The sequence below is a fragment of the Cavia porcellus genome, unplaced genomic scaffold, assembly GCF_034190915.1.
Source record: "Cavia porcellus strain 051 isolate PalLab524CR breed Dunkin Hartley unplaced genomic scaffold, mCavPor4.1 scaffold_32, whole genome shotgun sequence".
NCBI classification, from domain to species: Eukaryota; Metazoa; Chordata; class Mammalia; order Rodentia; family Caviidae; genus Cavia; species Cavia porcellus.
In genome coordinates, this window is record NW_026947515.1 from 25,366,919 (window position 1) to 25,385,347 (window position 18,429).

The window sequence follows — 18,429 nt, forward strand, 5'->3', positions numbered from 1 at the left end:
ATGCCCTAGATTCGTATCACCTGGTGAGGTATAGCACCAGCCGCTGTGGCTATTCAAGGCAATCAGAAATACACCACAGCCCAGTTCACTAAGCACATCTTAGGTGCGCAACAGCCGCAGGCACTAGTGGCTACCCCGATGGGACAGCACAGATGTACAGCATGTCCACTGTCACGGAAAGCTCTGTGGGCAGTGCTGCTCCAGACCATCTCACGGGCCTGCCCTTGCCGCTTCCCCTAGGCACACATGCCTCAGCAGACTGTTTGTATCACTGAAAGCTCTAAAAAGTTCACCATCACTGCCCTAGGTACTGCCTGGCTGGGCTGCCAGTTGGGTACCAGTTTAAGAACATCACGGACGCTGACGTCAACAACCTGTTGCTAGAGGACCTCATCATCTGGACCAACTATGAGATCGAAGTGGCTGCCTACAACAGCGCCGGGCTAGGTGTCTACAGCAGCAAGGTCACTGAGTGGACGCTCCAGGGAGGTGGGTAGAGATGGTGGCCTTGGAGCAGCAGGCACAGCCCTTGCTCCCACTGGGCCCTGTGCCTGCTGTGTCCTCTGCCTGCCCAATGCTGAGTGCCTTGACTGGGTGGCCTGCTCCATCCAGGCCCTTGCTGTCACAGCTGAGTAGCATCACCACCCTGTGTGCAGCTCCCGAGAGTCAGGGTGGGATATGGGCTTCCGGGGTGTTGGGTTCTGCGAAGATTTGCCTGACTAGATCACGAGACACTGCTTTCTGTGTTCTGCTGACACCCACCCACGCCAGCTTGGTGGGCAACATATGCTTAGCCATTACGTCTTTAATCAGCACCCTAGGAGGGATCCGGGCCAGGCTTATTGAACCTGAACTAACCAGGGCTGGGAAGAGGGCACCCAGAATCTACATGTGAGGAGAGTTGTGGGGGGCAGCAAAGTGCAGTCTGTGGACCCCCGCCTCTTGTTTTCTCTGTTGAACTGGGCAAAGCAGACTGGCGGGCCCCTCTGCCCACCCTGTCTCTTGATCTCCTCTAGTTCCCACGGTCCCGCCAGGCAACGTGCATGCAGAAGCCACCAATTCCACAACCATCCGCTTCACCTGGAATGCCCCCAGCCCCCAGTTCATCAATGGCATCAACCAGGGCTACAAGGTATGCAGGGTCCCCCTGCCCCAGGAGGAAGCTGTGAGGGTCCAGGGTGTGCAGGGAAGGCAAAGGGGGAACACAAGGGGATCCCCTCTGTCTGAACTCCTGGGTTCGAGCCAAGCAGAGGGCACACATGCTTCCTCCAAGGCCACGCAAAGGCCTGGTGGTGTGGCCAGGGCCTGGCTGTGGCCAGTGCAGGGAGCATCTGCAGTGACACTGAAATCAGAAAAAGCCAGGTTTACTCAGGCCGAGCACACATGATATAGCCAGGGCCCAACAGAAAACCCAACACTCCCTTCTTAGATCGCCCTGTGGCTATGACAGGCATCCTGTGGGGCCAGGTCCTTGGGCTGTATGTAGTAAAGAATGCAAGGTTAGAATTCGGCGATTCCTGCCTGTCCCTCTGGCTCAATACCTGGACAAGCTCTCTAACATGGCTGTGCTTCAGTCTTTCCATAAATATTTACTGAGCACCTACTGTATGCACCGCACTGGCTGCTGGGGAATTGACATTTGGTGTCATCGTCGGGGAAGGAGGATGGTTATACCCATTCCTTAGAGACATGTGAGGATTAAATTTGTTGATATCTGTACTCTATTCAACACGGTGACGAACACAATATGCCCTCAGAAAATGATTTTGGCAGTAGTCCTGCATTTGTTTGCTCAACCTGCTGTGACAGAGTGGCGGCTTAAACAACAGAAGTTAGGTTTTCTCATGGGAACTGAAGTCCGAGATCAAGGTGTCAACAGATATGGCTTCTTGCACGTCCTCTACCCTTGGCTTGCAGGTGGCCACCTGCTCCCTGTATCTTCCCTCGTGGGTGTCCACGGCTGATCACCTCTTCCTCTGAGGACACCAGTCATATTGGATTAGGGCCAGCCCTCGGGACCTTATTCACTTTAATCACCTCGTGAGGGGCTCCATCTACCAATAGGGTCATGCTCTTAGGAGCTGGGGTTAGAGGCGCAACCCAGGAAGTCTGCGAGGATGCAGATTCAGCCCATGATATCTAGTAGGATAGCAGCTCCAAGTATCACAGCCAATGTGCTATAACTGTGCTGAAGGTAAGTGCTTCTCAGTCACCCTCTCCTGAAACCCCACGCTGGGACCCCAGACCTGCATCTCTCCTCTCCTGCTGCGAGGAGCCCTGGAAGAACGGAAGGCAAATCCCATGTGCATCATCTATGCAGTATTTTCAAGGAGTAGCACCTGCCCCCCAACAACTTGGGGCAAGTGCCAGCTGCTGTCTGCTCCTTCCAGATGTGGGGCTCCCTCTACGTAGGGGAACAGAGGTGGATTATTTGAGGAGTGCACCCCTCAGGGAAAGCCAGGGAGGACTGGGGGAGAGCTGCAGGCTCTGTGGGACCTGGTGACCTGGAGGTGACTGCTGCCACAGCTTGAAGCCTCCAGTGCCCCTCTGCAGTGTGTTTGCTACACTGACTATCCCCAAGATCAACCCGAGGACAAACAGCCTCGGGCTTTGTTACTGTAAGGCAGGAGAGGCTGGACAGACAAAGAATGGCTTTCAGTTGTGAATTCAATTTTCTGCTTGTGTTGCAAGCACAGGAGGGCAGGTCCAGGCCGAGTGGACCCGCCCCAGCTACGTCCTTCTCACTCCCAGGAAGGCAGCCAACCCAAGGCCACTGAGCCTCCCTGAGGCAGGGTGCTGCAGTGCTGGCTGCCTGGAACAGACTCCTAATTGGTACTCGGGGGAAGCTGGGGAGGGAAGGAGGAGGCCAGCATTGCCAGAGCACAGGAACAGAGCTGGGAACAATTAGCCTCTCTCAGCCAAGTATAAGCACAAGTTTTATTATGCATGTGGGAAGACTGAGCTACAAACTTCTAAGGCAAACAGCTCCCTGGGGGCCAGAGGGCCAACCAGTGACCAGGACAATTAGAACAATGACCCTTGGTGACCCAGAGTGGGAAGAAGCTGCGGAAGTCCCCTCAACCCTCTGATTCCCAGGCTCGATCAGTGCCCCACATCCGGTGGCCACTCAGGGAAGACCTGTGGGAAGGGGGTGCCCAGGATTCTCAGTGCAGGAGCAAGCAGAAGAATAAGAGGAGCTCATGGGGTACTTCCCACGTACCAGGCACATGCTGTCTGCGTCACTCTGTTTTCTTGCATATCCTTTACAGGAACCCCAAGATAAAAGTATTATGAGCCTGACCGCAATATCCCATAGGGAGAAGTTGAGGCACAAAGGGCGGTTGCTTGTTCAAGGACAAACAGTAACTGCCAAAACTCAGATTCAGATCAGAGCTCATACTTTCTCATATCAAAAAGGAAAACATGGGCACAATGGCAAATGCCTCTATTCCCACCCACTTGGGAGGCTGAGGCAGAAAGATCACAAGTTCAAGGCCAGCCCAAGCAACTGAGCAAAGCCTTGTCTCATAAAATAAAAAGGGCTGGAGATGTGACCCAATAGAGCACCCCTGCAGTCAGTGCCTGGTACCACAAGAAAATATCACCTTTTACTTGTAAAATGACAACTGTAACTTAACATTTTTGCATTACAAATGAATCAAAGTGGAATGGCTTTTTTTTTTTCTGTTTCTTTGGCCTTTCGTGTATGTATCACAGGAAGAAAAACAAAGCAGTGTTTGCCTATCATGTACAAACAATAAAAATAGATGCCCCCCCATCCTCTTAATTGTGAAAATTGTCAAACATCTACCCAAGTAGAGGGAAGACGCTAATGAGCCCGGATACCCACCCCAGCATCTAGTTAGCAGCTCGCACCTGAGTGAGTGTGTTCCCTCTGTTCCCTGCTCTCTGCCTCTCTCCTGAAATGTTTCAAAGATAATCCCAGGCAGTGTTCCATGTCATCCTTAAATGCTTCTGTAGCGAAAGATTACAGATAAGGTCTCTATTTAAAACAAAACCACAATGACCACATCATCATTAGCATGCCTAAAAATATCAACAGTCCCTCTAATGTTGTGAGACAGCCAGCCAGCCTTCAAATGTCTTTGCCACATCGTTGCTGCTGCTGGCTTATTCGCTCCAAGAGCTAAATGAAATCCACACAATTATAATTGGTTGGTTTTGGGGTTTTGTTTTGTTTTTTTTTTTTTTTTCTTTGCCGAAGTCACTCTATAGATTTTTCTCTTTCTCTTCCATTTTTCTTGTAACTTATTTAGTGAAGAAACTTGGTCATTTGTCCCATAGAATTTTGCACAGCTTGGGTTTTGTCAATTGCAACCCCACAGTGTCCCTTAACACATTCCTCTGAACACTGTATTTGTAGTAATTGGAATGTGGAGGGTGAGGCTGGTCAGATTCAGGCTTGAGGATTTATTTTTTTTTCAAACTATTACTTCCTGGAAAGTGGTATGCATTTCCACCAGAAGGCACAGTCTGGTTGTCTCTCTCATTGTGACATCATGACATTGGCAACCCTTGACAGCCCTTGTGTGGTCTGTTATTTCAATAGTGGCTGCAAAACAAAAATTGGCAAATATAATTACTTTATTCATTAGCTGAAATGCTCTTTTTTTTAATTATTGCTGTGGCACTGGAGATTGAACCCAGGATCTTCACACTGAGCTACATCCCCTTTTTGGTGAGACAGGGTCTTGTTAAATTGCTAAATTAGCCAGGCGTGGTGGTGCAGTCCTGTAATCCCAGTACTCGGGAGGCTGAGGCAGGAGGATCGTTGCAAGTTTGAGACCTGCAAAGTGAGCCCAAGGCTAGCATGAACTGTATAGTGAGGCCCTGTCTCAAAAAGGCAAAAGAAAAATTGCTAAATTATCCAGGCTAGGCTGAAGGTTGTAGTTCTCCTGCCTCAGCCTCTGAGAATGCTGGGATTGCAGTGTGCACCACTACACCTAGCTTGAAATGCTTTTTTAAAAAAAATTTAAAAAAAAAGAATAAAGAATTTTTCCATTTACAATTTTTTGGCTGCCTGAACATTGAGTTTATTTAGGAAGATCGTAATAAGTGCTCCCCTATTAATGCATTTTCAATACAATGAATTGGTATCTTAGTATATATCTTTTTAGGTGGCAGATAAATTTAGGTTGGAGGGAGGTATCTTCTGGCTTTGTTTGCTTCTGCTAGTGTTATTATGTACTGAAGAATTTTTCCTAACCCATCTGATATGTCTCAGTCCATGGCCACTGGTTTTCTTAGTGATGGCAAATTAGCCCATCAGCAGCCCCTTCCTTTTGGCTCATGAGTCGTCTGTTACATGGCCCCAGGAGCCTTGAACAACCTTCTCGCTTACTGATGTGACAAGGTATTCTATGCTATGTGAATGCCCTTCATCATTCCCTTCACCATCCAGTTCTTCCAGGAGCTTCTGGTTCCTTTTAGTGGAACTGATAGTTAAGCTTGCCACGAGGGTGCTCATTTGTAATCCCAGCAATCCAGGAGACTGAGGCAGGAGGACTGCTGATTCAACCCAAGCCTGGACAATTTAGCCAAAGCCTGTCTTGAAAATTAAAATAAAAATAAAAAAGAGGTGGGAGTGGAGTTCAGTATGATGGCCCTGGGTTTATTCACCAGTACTGCTGAGAGAAAGAGGGAGAGAGAGAGAAGGGGAGTAATTGGATACCACAAGCAGAGCGCTTGGAGTGCTCCTTGCTCTGGGAACACTTACAGCTTCCTGTTAATCGACTTTTAGGAAAAAATACTTTTTTAAGATAAAACATATTGAAACTTCCCATTTCTTTTCAGGGCTACAAGCTTTTTAATAATCTCACTGGACTTGTCTTTATTCTTTTTCTCCATACCGAAAACCCAGTTCCTACACCAGCAACATAATTACCCACCTACTTCATCCCCCAAACACGCACAACAGTTTCAGAATAGCAATATGAACCTAATTACTGACAATAGTCTCGGATCATCTGCAGCCCTTGTGTTCCCAGGGTCCGTCCCAGGAGGGACCGGCTTCACAGGCTGGGCTACAGCGTCTTTGTAATGGCTTCTCTCGGTGTAATTTTGCTACAGCTCAATACTCTGTTAGGTTCATTTACTTCATTTTGTTTTCAATTTTTAGGGATTGATTTTTTTAATTTAATTTTGTTCTATAATTATGTAGAATATTTACATGGATCCAAAATCAAATCTGCAAAGCAAATTCTAGTTCTTCTTGCTCCCCTAGAGGTTGGACTGCTTTTTGATGATTTGATTTGGTTTTTTCCTCCTATTTCTTCCATATAAGCAAGTACATGCATACATATACATACACATATACATATGCATACACATATATATATATATCCTTGCTCCTTAGATAAACAAGGGTAATATTCAACACTTTCTCCACCTTGCTTTGTATTATCACCTGTAATATTCCTGAAAGATACATGTATGAAGAGCTCCCTGATTCTTTTTGCATCCTTCCATATTGTGTCACGTATTGTGATCACCTGCACCCCAGTGGTGACATTTTGATTCTCAGTCTTTATTGTAACCAGTAGTGGATGGCTTTGCGCATGCATCTTTTTCTTCTTGTATATTGTAGCCTCGAAACAGACTCCTGAAAATGAGATCGCTAGATCAAAAGGTTAACACGCATACCATTTGACTGCTTTTGGAAAATAATCCCCACTTGATTTATCCGATTTTTTAGTTTACTTTTTTAAACAGGAAATATACAATGCAAAACAAAATAAACTTAGAGCAAAAAGCCTCCATCCCATCCCAGTACTCCATCTGCCTGGTTCTATTTCACCCAACCCCACATCTCTCCACCCTTAAGTATCCACTGTTGCCTACTGGTGTTCCACGTGACCTCTGCCATGTTTGATGTAAATTTATGTGTATGCCGAGAGGTGGAGGGAGAGAGATTTCTCCTTACTCTTGTTTCTTAAGTAGCTGGAAGCCTTGTACACCATCTTACTCCCTCAATTCCTAGACCTGGCAAGATGGCCAGTACTCTCCCCTCTATTCTCCTGGGGCTCAGAGAGGAGGAAGGATTTTCCCAGGGTCCCACAGTTACAGAGCTGGGCTCAGGCTCAGCTGCTCCAGTGCAGGCTTGTCCTTCTCCAACTGACTGCACATTCTGTGTCCCCCCCACATATGCCCACCAGCAGCACTGCCCTCTCTTACAAGGTTCCTTCCCAGGCCTTCAGTCTCTAAGGGGGCTGCCGTCCCAGGGACCTGGAGAACGTTGTTATCCTATAGTTCTTCACCCCTGCTGCCCCCTTGAGCATCGGGGGTATAACGGTAGGACCATTGAGTCAATATTGCCCATCCTCAAAACTACACTTTTGTCATCCTGTGTGCTCCCTTTGTGTCATTTTTCTGCACAGGGCCCAATAATGGTTTTAAAGAACCAATAAAGACCTTTTTTTTCCTTTATTTTTTTAAATCATAGAAATTATAATTATTGTAAGCCCAATAAAATAATATTTACCCAAATTTTACACTTGCTAGAAAACACCATACAATTAATTCCAATGGCATAATTATTACGAATTTACATTAATTAAATTAAATTAAAACATTAAGCTTGTTTCTTCATCTACTCCAAAGAAGTTCAGCAACTTAATTGCTATAAAACAAGATAACTAAAATAAAGAGGATATTTAACATACTTATCAAATGCCACTTAGTATTTCTGATTAGTATTTTTAGGGTCCAATTAGTGTCTAATTAACTTGCTATAGGCTATCTTTTTACAGTACCAATTAAATTTCAAAACACCCTTTGTAAACACACGGCCCTGAAAGGAAGATTAAGCATTGTTATAGGCATGAGTTAATCGGGAGACACTGGTGTGGTATTGTTTTATATCTATAAATACTCAAGCTTATTAAAACTCATCAAGTGTAGCTTTCCACCATTAATTGCTATTTAATCAACTTCAAATAAATGAGGAAATCTCTGAAACCAGCTGTCATTATTGAGACAGATGAAGGGCCCAGAACAGGAGAGCAGGAGATGACAGAGCCGAAGCCCATTTGGTGAGGGGCGGCAGGAAGCGGACGAGGACAAAGGACAGGGAGGCAGTGGACTTGGGAACCCGCGGGAGGAGTGGACAGAAGGAGCTCAGAGAGGAAGTGGTGGGCTTCTGGCTGAGGGCGTCTTGCCCGTCCCCCACCTCTAAGTGATGTCTCCAATCCTCACTTGGAGCAAGCATAAGGGGACAAGAGTTACCCACAAACCAAAGTTCCTGGCTGTATGGGAAGTCCCCCTTGGAAAATTCGTGGAACACAGCTGCCCCTGCTCATAGGGAGAAAAGTGTAAGAGCCCAGGGTTGGAATCCCAGACCCTTGGCTTCCCCTAGCTGTGTGACATAGTACAAGTCGCTCATCCTCTCTGAGCCTCAGTTTTCTCATCTGTAAAATGAAGGGCTGGCTTCATGCTTAGGCAACTGTACAGTGGCCCAGGGCTCTGCACTTGGAAAGTCTCACTCTTGGTTAAATCTCTGTTGCTGTCATCTTCAAGTAATTTTTTCAACAAGGGCCCCTTGGTATTAGTTTTGCAATGGGCCTGCAAATAATGCAGTCGGTCCTGATAGATGCGTCCTCACAGGAGAGGACAGACCCTGGGAGAATTCACCCAGAACATCCTGCCTGGAGTCAGAGGTTCCAGAACAGGGCAGCGTGTCAGAGCAGGTGTGAGCAAGGCCCACAGTCCCAGGTCTATGTCCTGGACACAGGTCCTGGGCCCTGGCTCCAGGACACGGCCCGTTGGCCTAGCCCATGGCTGACAGACAGTGTGACCTCTTCTGGAACCTTCTTGCTGGCCTCTCCTCAGCTGATCGCTTGGGAGCCTGAGCAGGAGGAAGAGGTTACCATGGTGACTGCCCGGCCCAACTTCCAAGACAGCATCCACGTGGGCTTCGTGTCAGGCCTGAAGAAGTTCACCGAGTACTTCACCTCGGTGCTCTGCTTCACTACACCCGGGGACGGGCCCCGCAGTAGCCCCCAGCTGGTGCGCACCCACGAGGACGGTAGGTGGCCTGGCTGCTCTTTGGTCCTCCCTTCCTGCCCAGGGTACCTCAGGTCACCCTGGGGCTGTCTTGCTTTCTGGCTCTAATTGGCTCTGGATGGGGGGGGACCTTTGTGAACAGTGCCGGGGCCGGTAGGACACCTGAGCTTCAGTGACATCCTGGATACTTCGCTGAAGGTCAGCTGGCAGGAGCCAGGAGAGAAGAATGGCATCCTCACAGGTAGGCAGTGAGGCGCTCCTGGCGGGTTGGGGCTGGGGAGGGTCAGCCGGTCCATCCCCTGCCTTCAGCTGGCTCTCCCCCAGGCCCTCCCAGCCAGCCAATTCATTTTCCTTTCTTTTCCTTTTTTTTCCCTCCCTACATCCCCAGACCTTTGTAATATTTTTTTTTTTGAGATAGGGTCTTACTAAGTCTTTAAATTGCCCAGCTGAACTTGTGATCCTCCTGCCTCAGCCTCCCCCATTGCTGGGATTGCAGGCACGCATCACCAGGACTGGCTCATCTCATTCTTTCTGAGCAACCACTCAGGCAACTCTTGGTACCTTGGGTTGTAACCCATCTCAGTGTCTCTGGACCCAGGTCTTCAGGACTGGCTCAAGGGACTGGCTCCTTACAATTCCCACCCCATGGGGGCCTCCCAGGGCACTTCCCTGTGAACCTGCCCTGTGCCAGAAGCTCCCATACCCCTGGGCCCCTTGTGCTCCATGTGAACTGAACTGTCCAGCTAGAGAAGACAGAAGCAGAACGTGTTTGGAGGCCACTGATGGTCCTGGCCAAGCTCATGTCACGGACTCTCTCCAGGGTACCGGATCTCCTGGGAAGAGTACAACCGAACCAACACCCGCGTGACCCACTACCTGCCCAATGTGACCCTGGAGTACCGTGTCACTGGCCTCACAGCGCTCACCACCTACACCATCGAGGTGGCTGCCATGACCTCCAAGGGCCAGGGCCAGGTGTCAGCCTCCACCATTTCCTCGGGAGTGCCTCCAGGTAGGCTCCCTCCGGCAGGGCTAGTGGCCTCTGTGTTCCTCCAGAGCAGCACCCCATCCAGAAGATGCCCCTTCCGATGGGAATCCTGGCCTTCAGCCCACAGAGCTCCCCCTTCCCTGTGATCCCGCAAGCAGACAGAGTCTGGTGACTCCAGGTCTCTGAAGGGAAGCTCCATGCATTTGAAGCTGCCTCCCCCAACCACAGGCCCCTGGAGAACTCCACCCTTGTCTCATCAGCACCACTGCCCCCACCAGGCCACGGCACCTGAGGTCACCCAGAAAGTCCAGTCAGATCCCAGCTTTTTGCTTGGGATTGCAAAAAGAAAAAGTTGAGATCTCGTCTCAGCTCTGCTTCTATCACCATCTGTGCCTCAGTTTCCCCATCTGTATCCTTCATGACCCTGGGAATTTTGACTAGATAACCATGTGGCAGTGTCCAGATCAGAAAGGCTCAGACCTGACCAGAGCTCCTCAACCTGCCCACGGAGCTAGCTTGAGTCCCTGAGTTCTGTCACCCCTGAAATAGGTAATATTGATGCCTGTGCACTGCTGTCAGCCTGGAGCTAAGGGCTTTATAGACATCAACTCAGCAGATCCCCACAGCAGCCCCAAAGTGGAGGATACCATTACCATTTCCATTTTACTGGGGCACAGAGAAGTACCTGTCTAAAGATACACAGCCTAAAAGTGGTGGGACTGGATTCAGACGCAGAACACAACTCCAGAGCTTGTGCTTTATCTGCTCATCCTGACCCCATGAGCCCCCAAGTTCTGTCCCACCGTGAGCTGTCACACCCTCCAAACAGCCATTACGGGGTGTGGGAGGACCCTAAAGGGGTGTGCAGAGGGAGGGAGGGGGAGAGCCTGTGGCTTTTCCCTGAACCCAGCTTGGATTAGGTCAGCCTCTTGCTCCCTCCTGAGCATTTCACTTGCACCCAGAAATGCCATGGAGGCCCCTTGGTGCCTCTGGGGAGAACACGGTACACTGTAAGATACAATAGTACAGGCAGCACTGGCAGATAAGGACTTGGTCACACTTCTCTCGAGATCTTTCCAAGGACAGTCCCCTCCATGTAACCAAAGCCTTGTTCCATGTGGACCTGCTCACCTGATTTCCATTCCTGCCTTGTTCTCCTCCTCCAGAACTCCCAGGGGCCCCTACCAACCTGGGCATTTCCAACATTGGCCCCCGATCCGTGACCTTACAGTTCAGGCCTGGCTACGATGGGAAGACCTCTATCTCCCGATGGCTAGTGGAGGCCCAGGTGAGGCCTGCTAGAGGGAAGCCAGGCAGCTCCTTCCACCCCACCTCTGGCTTCCGTCAGATCTGTGCTCCTGAGTGCAAAATCATACGTGTATTTTAGTCAGTTTTCACACGTGACTGTCACACCCACACATAGATGCTCCAAGAATTATGATGGAATTACATCCTGGTAAGCCCATCCTAAATTGAAAATACCATAAACTGAAAACGCATGTAATATACTTACCCAACCAAACTCGCTAGCTCAGCCAAACCTACCTAAAACATGCTCAGAGCACTGACGGCTGCCTGCAGGTGGGCACTGTGAGGGGAGGTCAGACCATATATTGCCAGCCCAGGAAAAGAACAAGGTTCAAAATTTCAAGTGTGGCTTTTACTGACTGCGTGTCAACCTCACACCATCATAAAGCCAAAAAAAATTGTGAAGTCAAACCATGATAAACCATCTATAAACCCAGAGCGCCTCCAGCTCTCAAAACTGACTCTATCTCCCCCTCACTGTGCATGTGAGAACCCCACCAAACCTAGGTTGGGTAGTGACCAGCTGCCTGCAGACCCTTAAATCACAGAGTTCTCAGCCTGGCATCATCAAGGAGCATTCAAAATTTCAACACCAGTGTTTTATACACACACACACACACACACACACACACACAGATTTGAATTCAGATTTACCAGTTTGAGAAGCAGACCAGCTTTTAGTACACCCAGAGCGTCTGGGAGAATTGTCTGGGGAACTTGGTAAAGGAACAGATTTCTGGCACAACCTCTTCCAGGAATTCTGGATTGGCTGGGTCTGGGGTAACTGCTAGGAAGGGGTTGATAACCCAGTCCTGCATGATTCTGATATATGGGGTCTCAGACTCCCACCCCCTATCATATCCAACAGCCTGGAAAGATGCTGGTGCCATTTGATACCTCCAAGCGAGCCCTAGAATTTGGACCGAGATCTTCCTGGGCCTCCTAGGAACTGGGCTCAGAGCCCACCCCCCACCCCAGCCCTATAGTCTGGGCAGATCTAAAGGTCCTCCTTTTCCAGGTGGGCATGGTCGGGGAAGGAGAGGAGTGGCTGCTGATTCACCAGCTCAGCAACGAGCCAGACGCCCGCTCGATGGAGGTCCCAGACCTCAACCCCTTCACCTACTACAGGTAACGCACCTGCGGACTGCAGGGCTGCACGGGGCAGAGCAGGCTTGGCTCCGAGGCCCTGCCTCATCGTCTCGCCCCTGCCCTCACAATCTCGCTCCTCCCCTCTGCCCCACCAGCTTCCGCATGCGCCAGGTGAACATCGTGGGCACCAGTCCACCCAGTCAGCCTTCTAGAAAGATCCAGACCCTCCAGGCGCCTCCTGACATGGCCCCAGCCAATGTGACCCTGCGCACAGCGAGTGAGACCAGCCTGTGGCTCCGATGGATGGTGAGGTTCCCTCACAGGCCACGTGATGTGACGCCCCCTTGGCCTTTGCCACCCTGCAGAGCTGCCGTGGCCTCAGATACCTACACTCTTGATGCTTTACTTGCTTTTTATTCTTTCAAAATTTTTTCTTTTCTTCTTACTTACCTGGTCTATTAGCTTTCCATTGCTGGACATAATTCCTGACACCTTGCAGTTTAAAGAAGGAGAAGTTTAATGTTTCAGGGGACTGTCTGTGGTTGGCTGGTTCCAAACAGAAACATCATGGCAGAAGGGCGTGGTGTAGCAAAGCTTTGTAGTTCATGGCAGCTGAGAGCCAAGCAGAGGACAGAGCCAGAAAGGAAGGGGCCAGGGATCAGGCAGAGATCCCAAGGCCACATCTCCATCATTCACCCAGACACAGGAAAAAGGGTCTCCCATCAGTCCTCTGAGTGGACCCCAAAGCTGGCACTTCATCCTAACCACCTGATAAGGTGCTTGATAATCTCAGCCAAAGGAGCAAATTCCTCCAGGGAGATGAAGGAGCTAGAAAATGCTATTTGCTGATCATTGCCAAATGCCAAGCATTAAAATTTCTTACCTCCCAGGAATGTTACAAAGCACAAATGTATCATCCCAACATACAGCTAAGAAAACTGAGGCTCAGAGAGGTTAGGTACCTTCCTGTGGCCACACAGCTCCCTGATACTCAAAGGTTTCTGTGTCCAATAGCAAACTTGCTTTGGAGATCAAGGGGCTGAGAAGGAATCTGAGCTCTCAGGCTGGTCTCACAGGTTGGGCCAGTAGGCTGAGGGACGCTGCCTGGCTGCAGGTGGCCCTGGTGGCCCTGCACAGGTAACTTTCAGGCTTCCTTTTCTTCCAGGTGTTCTAACAGTACTTTATCCCACCAAGCTTTGACTTTCTCAGCAGGCCCATGACAGCCCAGAAATCCTGGAAAATCCCCATTTTTCCAAAGGAGAAACTGATACAGAAAAAGGTTGGACAACCTTCCCAGGACCCCATTATCCTCCCACATCCTCTAGTTAACAGCAGAGGTGGAGCTCCAATAAAGAAAGTTTGTACCCCGAAATCCACAGCCTTAACCAAGAGCACACTGTCAGCTCGCAGTTTGGGGACCAGGAGAGACCCTATCCCACCCTGAGCAGCATTTCCCAGGATGGGCCCCCTGAGGCAGTAATCTCAAGAGCACATGAAATTACAAGAACTCCTAGACAATCCTAGCAATCAAGAGGCTGAGGCAGGAGGATCAGAAGTTCCAGGCCAGCCTGGGCATCCTAGTGAAACTTTGTTGCTAGACAAATAAATGAGTGGGGGCCGGGGACTTCACTGGCCCCAGAACTAAATCCCCAGGACCACAAAGAGAAAGAGAGTGTGTTCTCGAACAAAGCCCTGAGCAAACCTGGGACTCCAGCACCACAAAAGCTGGCTTGAAAGAGCTCCTGCATCCCTTTTGGCCACACAAGGGACCTCTTAATAGTTACACAGACACAAACCTGCAAACTGCCCCACTCAGTGGTCTGAGGGCGGCACGGACCCACCAGCCTTTCACTTGGCAGGCAGGAGCTGACAGCAGGAAGCGCCCTGTGCAATCGGCTCCCAGTGAGCACGGGTTTTAGCGATGGCCCCTGCTCGGAGTGGTGGGCCTTGGGCTCAGGCAGCCTCTCCTGACCTCACTTGTGGCTCTGCCCCAGCTCTACCCTACCCGGCCCCCTATTTTTCTCCTCAATCTCACGGGTGTTGTCCCAACACTGTAGAGCTCAGGACGTAGGTGCTGGAGGGAAAGAAAAGTCAGGGGCCGTGCTGGGCAGGGCCGGCGCCTCCCAGACCCACGTATGCTTGGCTGCTTCCTTTCCCTGGCTGGCAAGGGCGTGCACTTCAGCCCCGTCTCAGGATCTCAGGCCCATCGATTGCCATCTTAGTGGTCTTGGGCCTCCTCACCGAGTGTCTGTAGGGAGGCTGGTGGGAGGGAGAGTGTGTGAGTGGTGAGGCAGGGCTGGAGTAGGGACCTGGACAAAGTGGGTCAGCATGTGGGGAGCCTGGACTTCCAGAGTCCCCAGGGAGGCAGAGAGAGAAGCCGGGGTGCAGACAGCTGAGCTCCACCATGCCCTCATGAGAGGAGAAGCAAAGCCTGGTGCCAGCTTCCCACTGCTTCCCAGCCACGCCCAGTTTCATCCCGGTAACTGTGACAGGGACCACAGACCCAGCCTGACCCTAAGGCCAGAGGGGGAATCTGCCTTCCCTGTCCACTGAGACTTGGACAGAAAAAGAGAAACTGGCAACACAGCAGGAGAGACCGAGCATGGCTGGATAACAGGGCTGCCTCGCAGGGCCAGTGCCCGGCCGTGTGGGGGCCCCTCCCCATGTGCTGACTGCTGGGGGCAGCCTGGCCAAGGCTAGCTGTGCACCATGGCCACCTGAGTGAGGGAGCTGAGCAGGGAGGCAGCCACAGCTTGGTGGCTGTGCTTATGAGCTTGGTGACAGGCGGCCTTGAACACCTTGAAAAGGACTGCCTGGGCTGAGTGCTGTGGTGCAAGTCTAATCCCAGCACTCATGGAGGCTGAGACAGGCAGACTTCTAGCCCAGTGTGGGCAGCTTAACAAGATGTAATTTCAAAATTAAAAAATACAAGACACAGGGGATGTGGCTCAGAATGACATGAATTTGATCCCTAGTACCCCCCCACACACACACACACACACGCACACATACACTGGCCATGCTGGCTCATGCCTGTAATCCCAGCACTGCTGGGAGGCAGAGTCAGGACGATTACAAATTCAAGTCTAACCTGGGTGGTTTAGTGACTCAGCAAGACCTTTTCTCAAAATAAAAAGGATCAGAGATTTAATCCCCAGTATTGCTAAAGGGAAGGAGGGAGGGAATGGGAAAAAGCCAAGAAAGGCAGAAGAGAAAGAAAAAAGAAGAGGAAAAAAAAAAAGAAAAGACAGGACCAGCTCCAGGTGGGCAGTGAGCTAGCCCTGCACACAGTGGACAGTCATGCTGCTTCTCCTAGGTGTGCGGGGTGGGCAGATAGGGATTTGGGGCCAACAGAGCCCAGGCCTTGCTGGGGTACAGGGCATTTCTCAAAGACAAGGGCTGCTGGAAAGGCTGGGTCGCACTGAAGGCCCCTGCAAGAGGGGTCTGCGCTCCCACCCCTGCCGGGCACTCCTCCATCCAACACAGCGCCCCCTGACGTGTGCTGCCCTGCCGTCCCACAGCCTCTCCCGGAGATGGAGTACAACGGCAGCCCGGAGTCAGTGGGCTACAAGATCAAGTACAGCAGGTCAGACGGGCACGGCAAGACCCTGAGCCACGTGGTGCTGGACCGTGTGGAGAGGGAGTACACCATCGAGGACCTGGAGGAGTGGATGGAGTACCGCGTGCAGGTCCAGGCCTTCAATGCCATCGGGAGCGGGCCCTGGAGCCCAGTGGTGCTTGGCAGGACCCGGGAGTCAGGTACCCCACCCCATCTCACTGCCCTCAGGGCTGCCCGGGGACACACGGGGCTGGAACTGTTGTCCAAAAGCAGCCTGAGCAGCTTCCTGTGTGCTCAGCCCAGTACAGAGCATCCCAACCCGGTATCACGTCCCTCAGCACCTGCCCCTCTCCACACAGTCCCCACTGTTGGCTCCAGGGTGTCTCCACAAGGGGGCAACGTAGTCTGCCTACCTCCTGCCCTCAGCTTCAAACCTGAACCCAGTGGGGCCTGAAGGAGGCCGAGGTGCAGGTTCAGGAGAAGGCATTGCTCTCAGAACATTCTAGAATCCTAGCAGCGGCCCCTGGGGGCCTGGCCCACAGTCATCCCTCATGTGTCCACACCTGGTTCGCCATCCTGTGGCTTTTGCTGGCACCTTTTAAATTCAGGCAGCTCCCTTGGGGGCCCTCCACGCCGCCCTTTGCTGCCGTGGAGCCGCAGCACAGGGCTGGCTTCTTCCTGAGCACAGGTCTGCTGCTCACCTGCTGCAGGCCCCGCCGTGGGTCCTCAGCCTCTCTCTCCTCCTCACCCTTCTTCCCCCACAGTGCCGTCCTCTGGCCCCACCAATGTGTCGGCACTGGCCACCACCTCCAGCAGCATGCTTGTGCGCTGGAGCGAAGTCCCCGAGGCTGATCGCAACGGGCTCGTGCTGGGCTATAAGGTGAGTCCTTGCACTGGGCCCACATCCCCCAGTTATCCAGTCCGTGTACCTACTAGGTCTCTTCCTCCTGCAGTGGACACGGGATGCGCCTGGCTTCCTGTCCACCAGTCACCACAACCAGGGAATCCTCCCTAGGGGCAGAGAGGCCTGCAGTGGGCCCCTCAGTCTTTGGGGCTGCTCCAGCTCTTCCAGGTGGCCCCAGCCTCTCCCAAAGCTCTGATGGGCCCAGTTTTAGGTTTTTAGTGTCGACTTCCATTACCGTCGTAAAATAGCTGGGACAGACTAACTTACAAAGTAAAGAGGTTTGTGTAGCTCACAGTGGCGGAGGCTCACAGACATGACGCCTCTGTAGGCTGAGCCCTGGTGAGAGGGCCCTGTCGGCCGTGTCCCATCATGGTGAAAACAGTGACAGCTTGTGTGGGAGAAGTGATCCCGTCTCGCATCTGCAGACAGGAAGCCAGGGAGAGCTGAGTGCAGCTAGCCAGGCTCAGGCCTTTGTGACAACTCAGCCCTCTCAGGAAATCACAAGGGGTCAAAGGAGAACTGCTTTAATCCCTCCCAAGATCTGGGCCCCCATAACCTGGGGCCTCTCCCCAAGCCCCACTTTTCAAGGTTGCATCAATTCCCACATCTAAGAACCAAGCTCCCCACACATGGACCCTTGGAGGAAAAGCAAAATCCAGACCATAGCAGTTTCCGTTCTCTTCTAGAATTGTTCTTAAATCTGTGCCTTAACACCTGGCCTTACCTACCCCTTTGAGACACACCGGACCAGACTGTCCGGACAAGGCTCAGAATAGGTACTGTCGTGTTGAGGCCTGGCCTGAGGCCTCTGCTCTGCTCATCCTGGCAGGTGAGGTACAAGGAGAAGGACTCGGACTCCCAGCCCCACTTCTGGCTGGTGGAAGGCAATGCGTCTCGCAGCGTGCAGCTCACCGGCCTGGGCAAGTACGTGCTCTATGAGGTGCAGGTGCTGGCCTTCACCCGCATCGGTGATGGCAGCCCCAGTCACCCCCCAATCCTGGAGCGCACGCTGGACGATGGTGAGTCTGCATCCCAGCAGGCTGGGGCTCCCGGAGGGGTGTGCCATGGTGGAGAAGTCTCTAGGCCCCACACACCAAGGTAGACAGGGCAACAGGAAAAGAGTTGGACTCCGATCCCATCTCTTGATCTCTCTCCAGGGCAAGTGTATAGAGCAGGAACTTTGTGGGAGTTTTAATGTCTTTCTTTCTGGGGGCAAGTTTGTATTGGGCAAAGTCTGTGAAAAGGAAAAGGCCTTGATTAGTTTTTCCTGAGCTTGAGCCTCGTGGTCCTGTTTGCAAAATGGTGACACTGGGCAAGGTGTGGTGGTACACATTTGTAATCCCAGCACTGTGGGAGGCTGAGACAGAAGGGTGGCAAGTTTGAGCCCAGCCTGGGTCACAGAGTGACTTAGTGACACCCTGACTGAGAATTTAAAAAGACTGGGGATGTATGTGTCTTAGTGTGAAAACCTTGCATTCAATCCCTGGTACCAGAGCAAAAAAATGTGACACCAGCCCAGCACCAGCATCCATCTCTACAGCAGAACTCCCAGTCACAAAC

At 51.4% G+C, this 18,429-nt stretch overlaps 1 protein-coding gene across 6 annotated transcripts in view; it reads left to right on the forward strand.

Moving 5' to 3' along the window:
* Sdk2 (sidekick cell adhesion molecule 2) overlaps nucleotides 1-18,429 on the forward strand; it is a 257,497-nt gene that overhangs the window by 195,446 nt on the left and 43,622 nt on the right. For 5 of the 6 annotated variants that reach the window (XM_063242371.1, XM_013147067.3, XM_013147066.3 and 2 more), the window contains 11 exons: nucleotides 308-489; nucleotides 1,017-1,132; nucleotides 8,848-9,043; nucleotides 9,164-9,262; nucleotides 9,842-10,033; nucleotides 11,176-11,297; nucleotides 12,336-12,445; nucleotides 12,562-12,712; nucleotides 15,928-16,165; nucleotides 16,730-16,845; nucleotides 17,699-17,888. In XM_063242371.1, the coding sequence (XP_063098441.1) occupies nucleotides 308-489; nucleotides 1,017-1,132; nucleotides 8,848-9,043; nucleotides 9,164-9,262; nucleotides 9,842-10,033; nucleotides 11,176-11,297; nucleotides 12,336-12,445; nucleotides 12,562-12,712; nucleotides 15,928-16,165; nucleotides 16,730-16,845; nucleotides 17,699-17,888 (1,712 nt within the window). Of the gene's footprint in view, nucleotides 1-307; nucleotides 490-1,016; nucleotides 1,133-8,847; nucleotides 9,044-9,163; nucleotides 9,263-9,841; nucleotides 10,034-11,175; nucleotides 11,298-12,335; nucleotides 12,446-12,561; nucleotides 12,713-15,927; nucleotides 16,166-16,729; nucleotides 16,846-17,698; nucleotides 17,889-18,429 lie in introns of those variants that run through there. The other variant, XM_023562883.2, reaches the window with a different exon arrangement.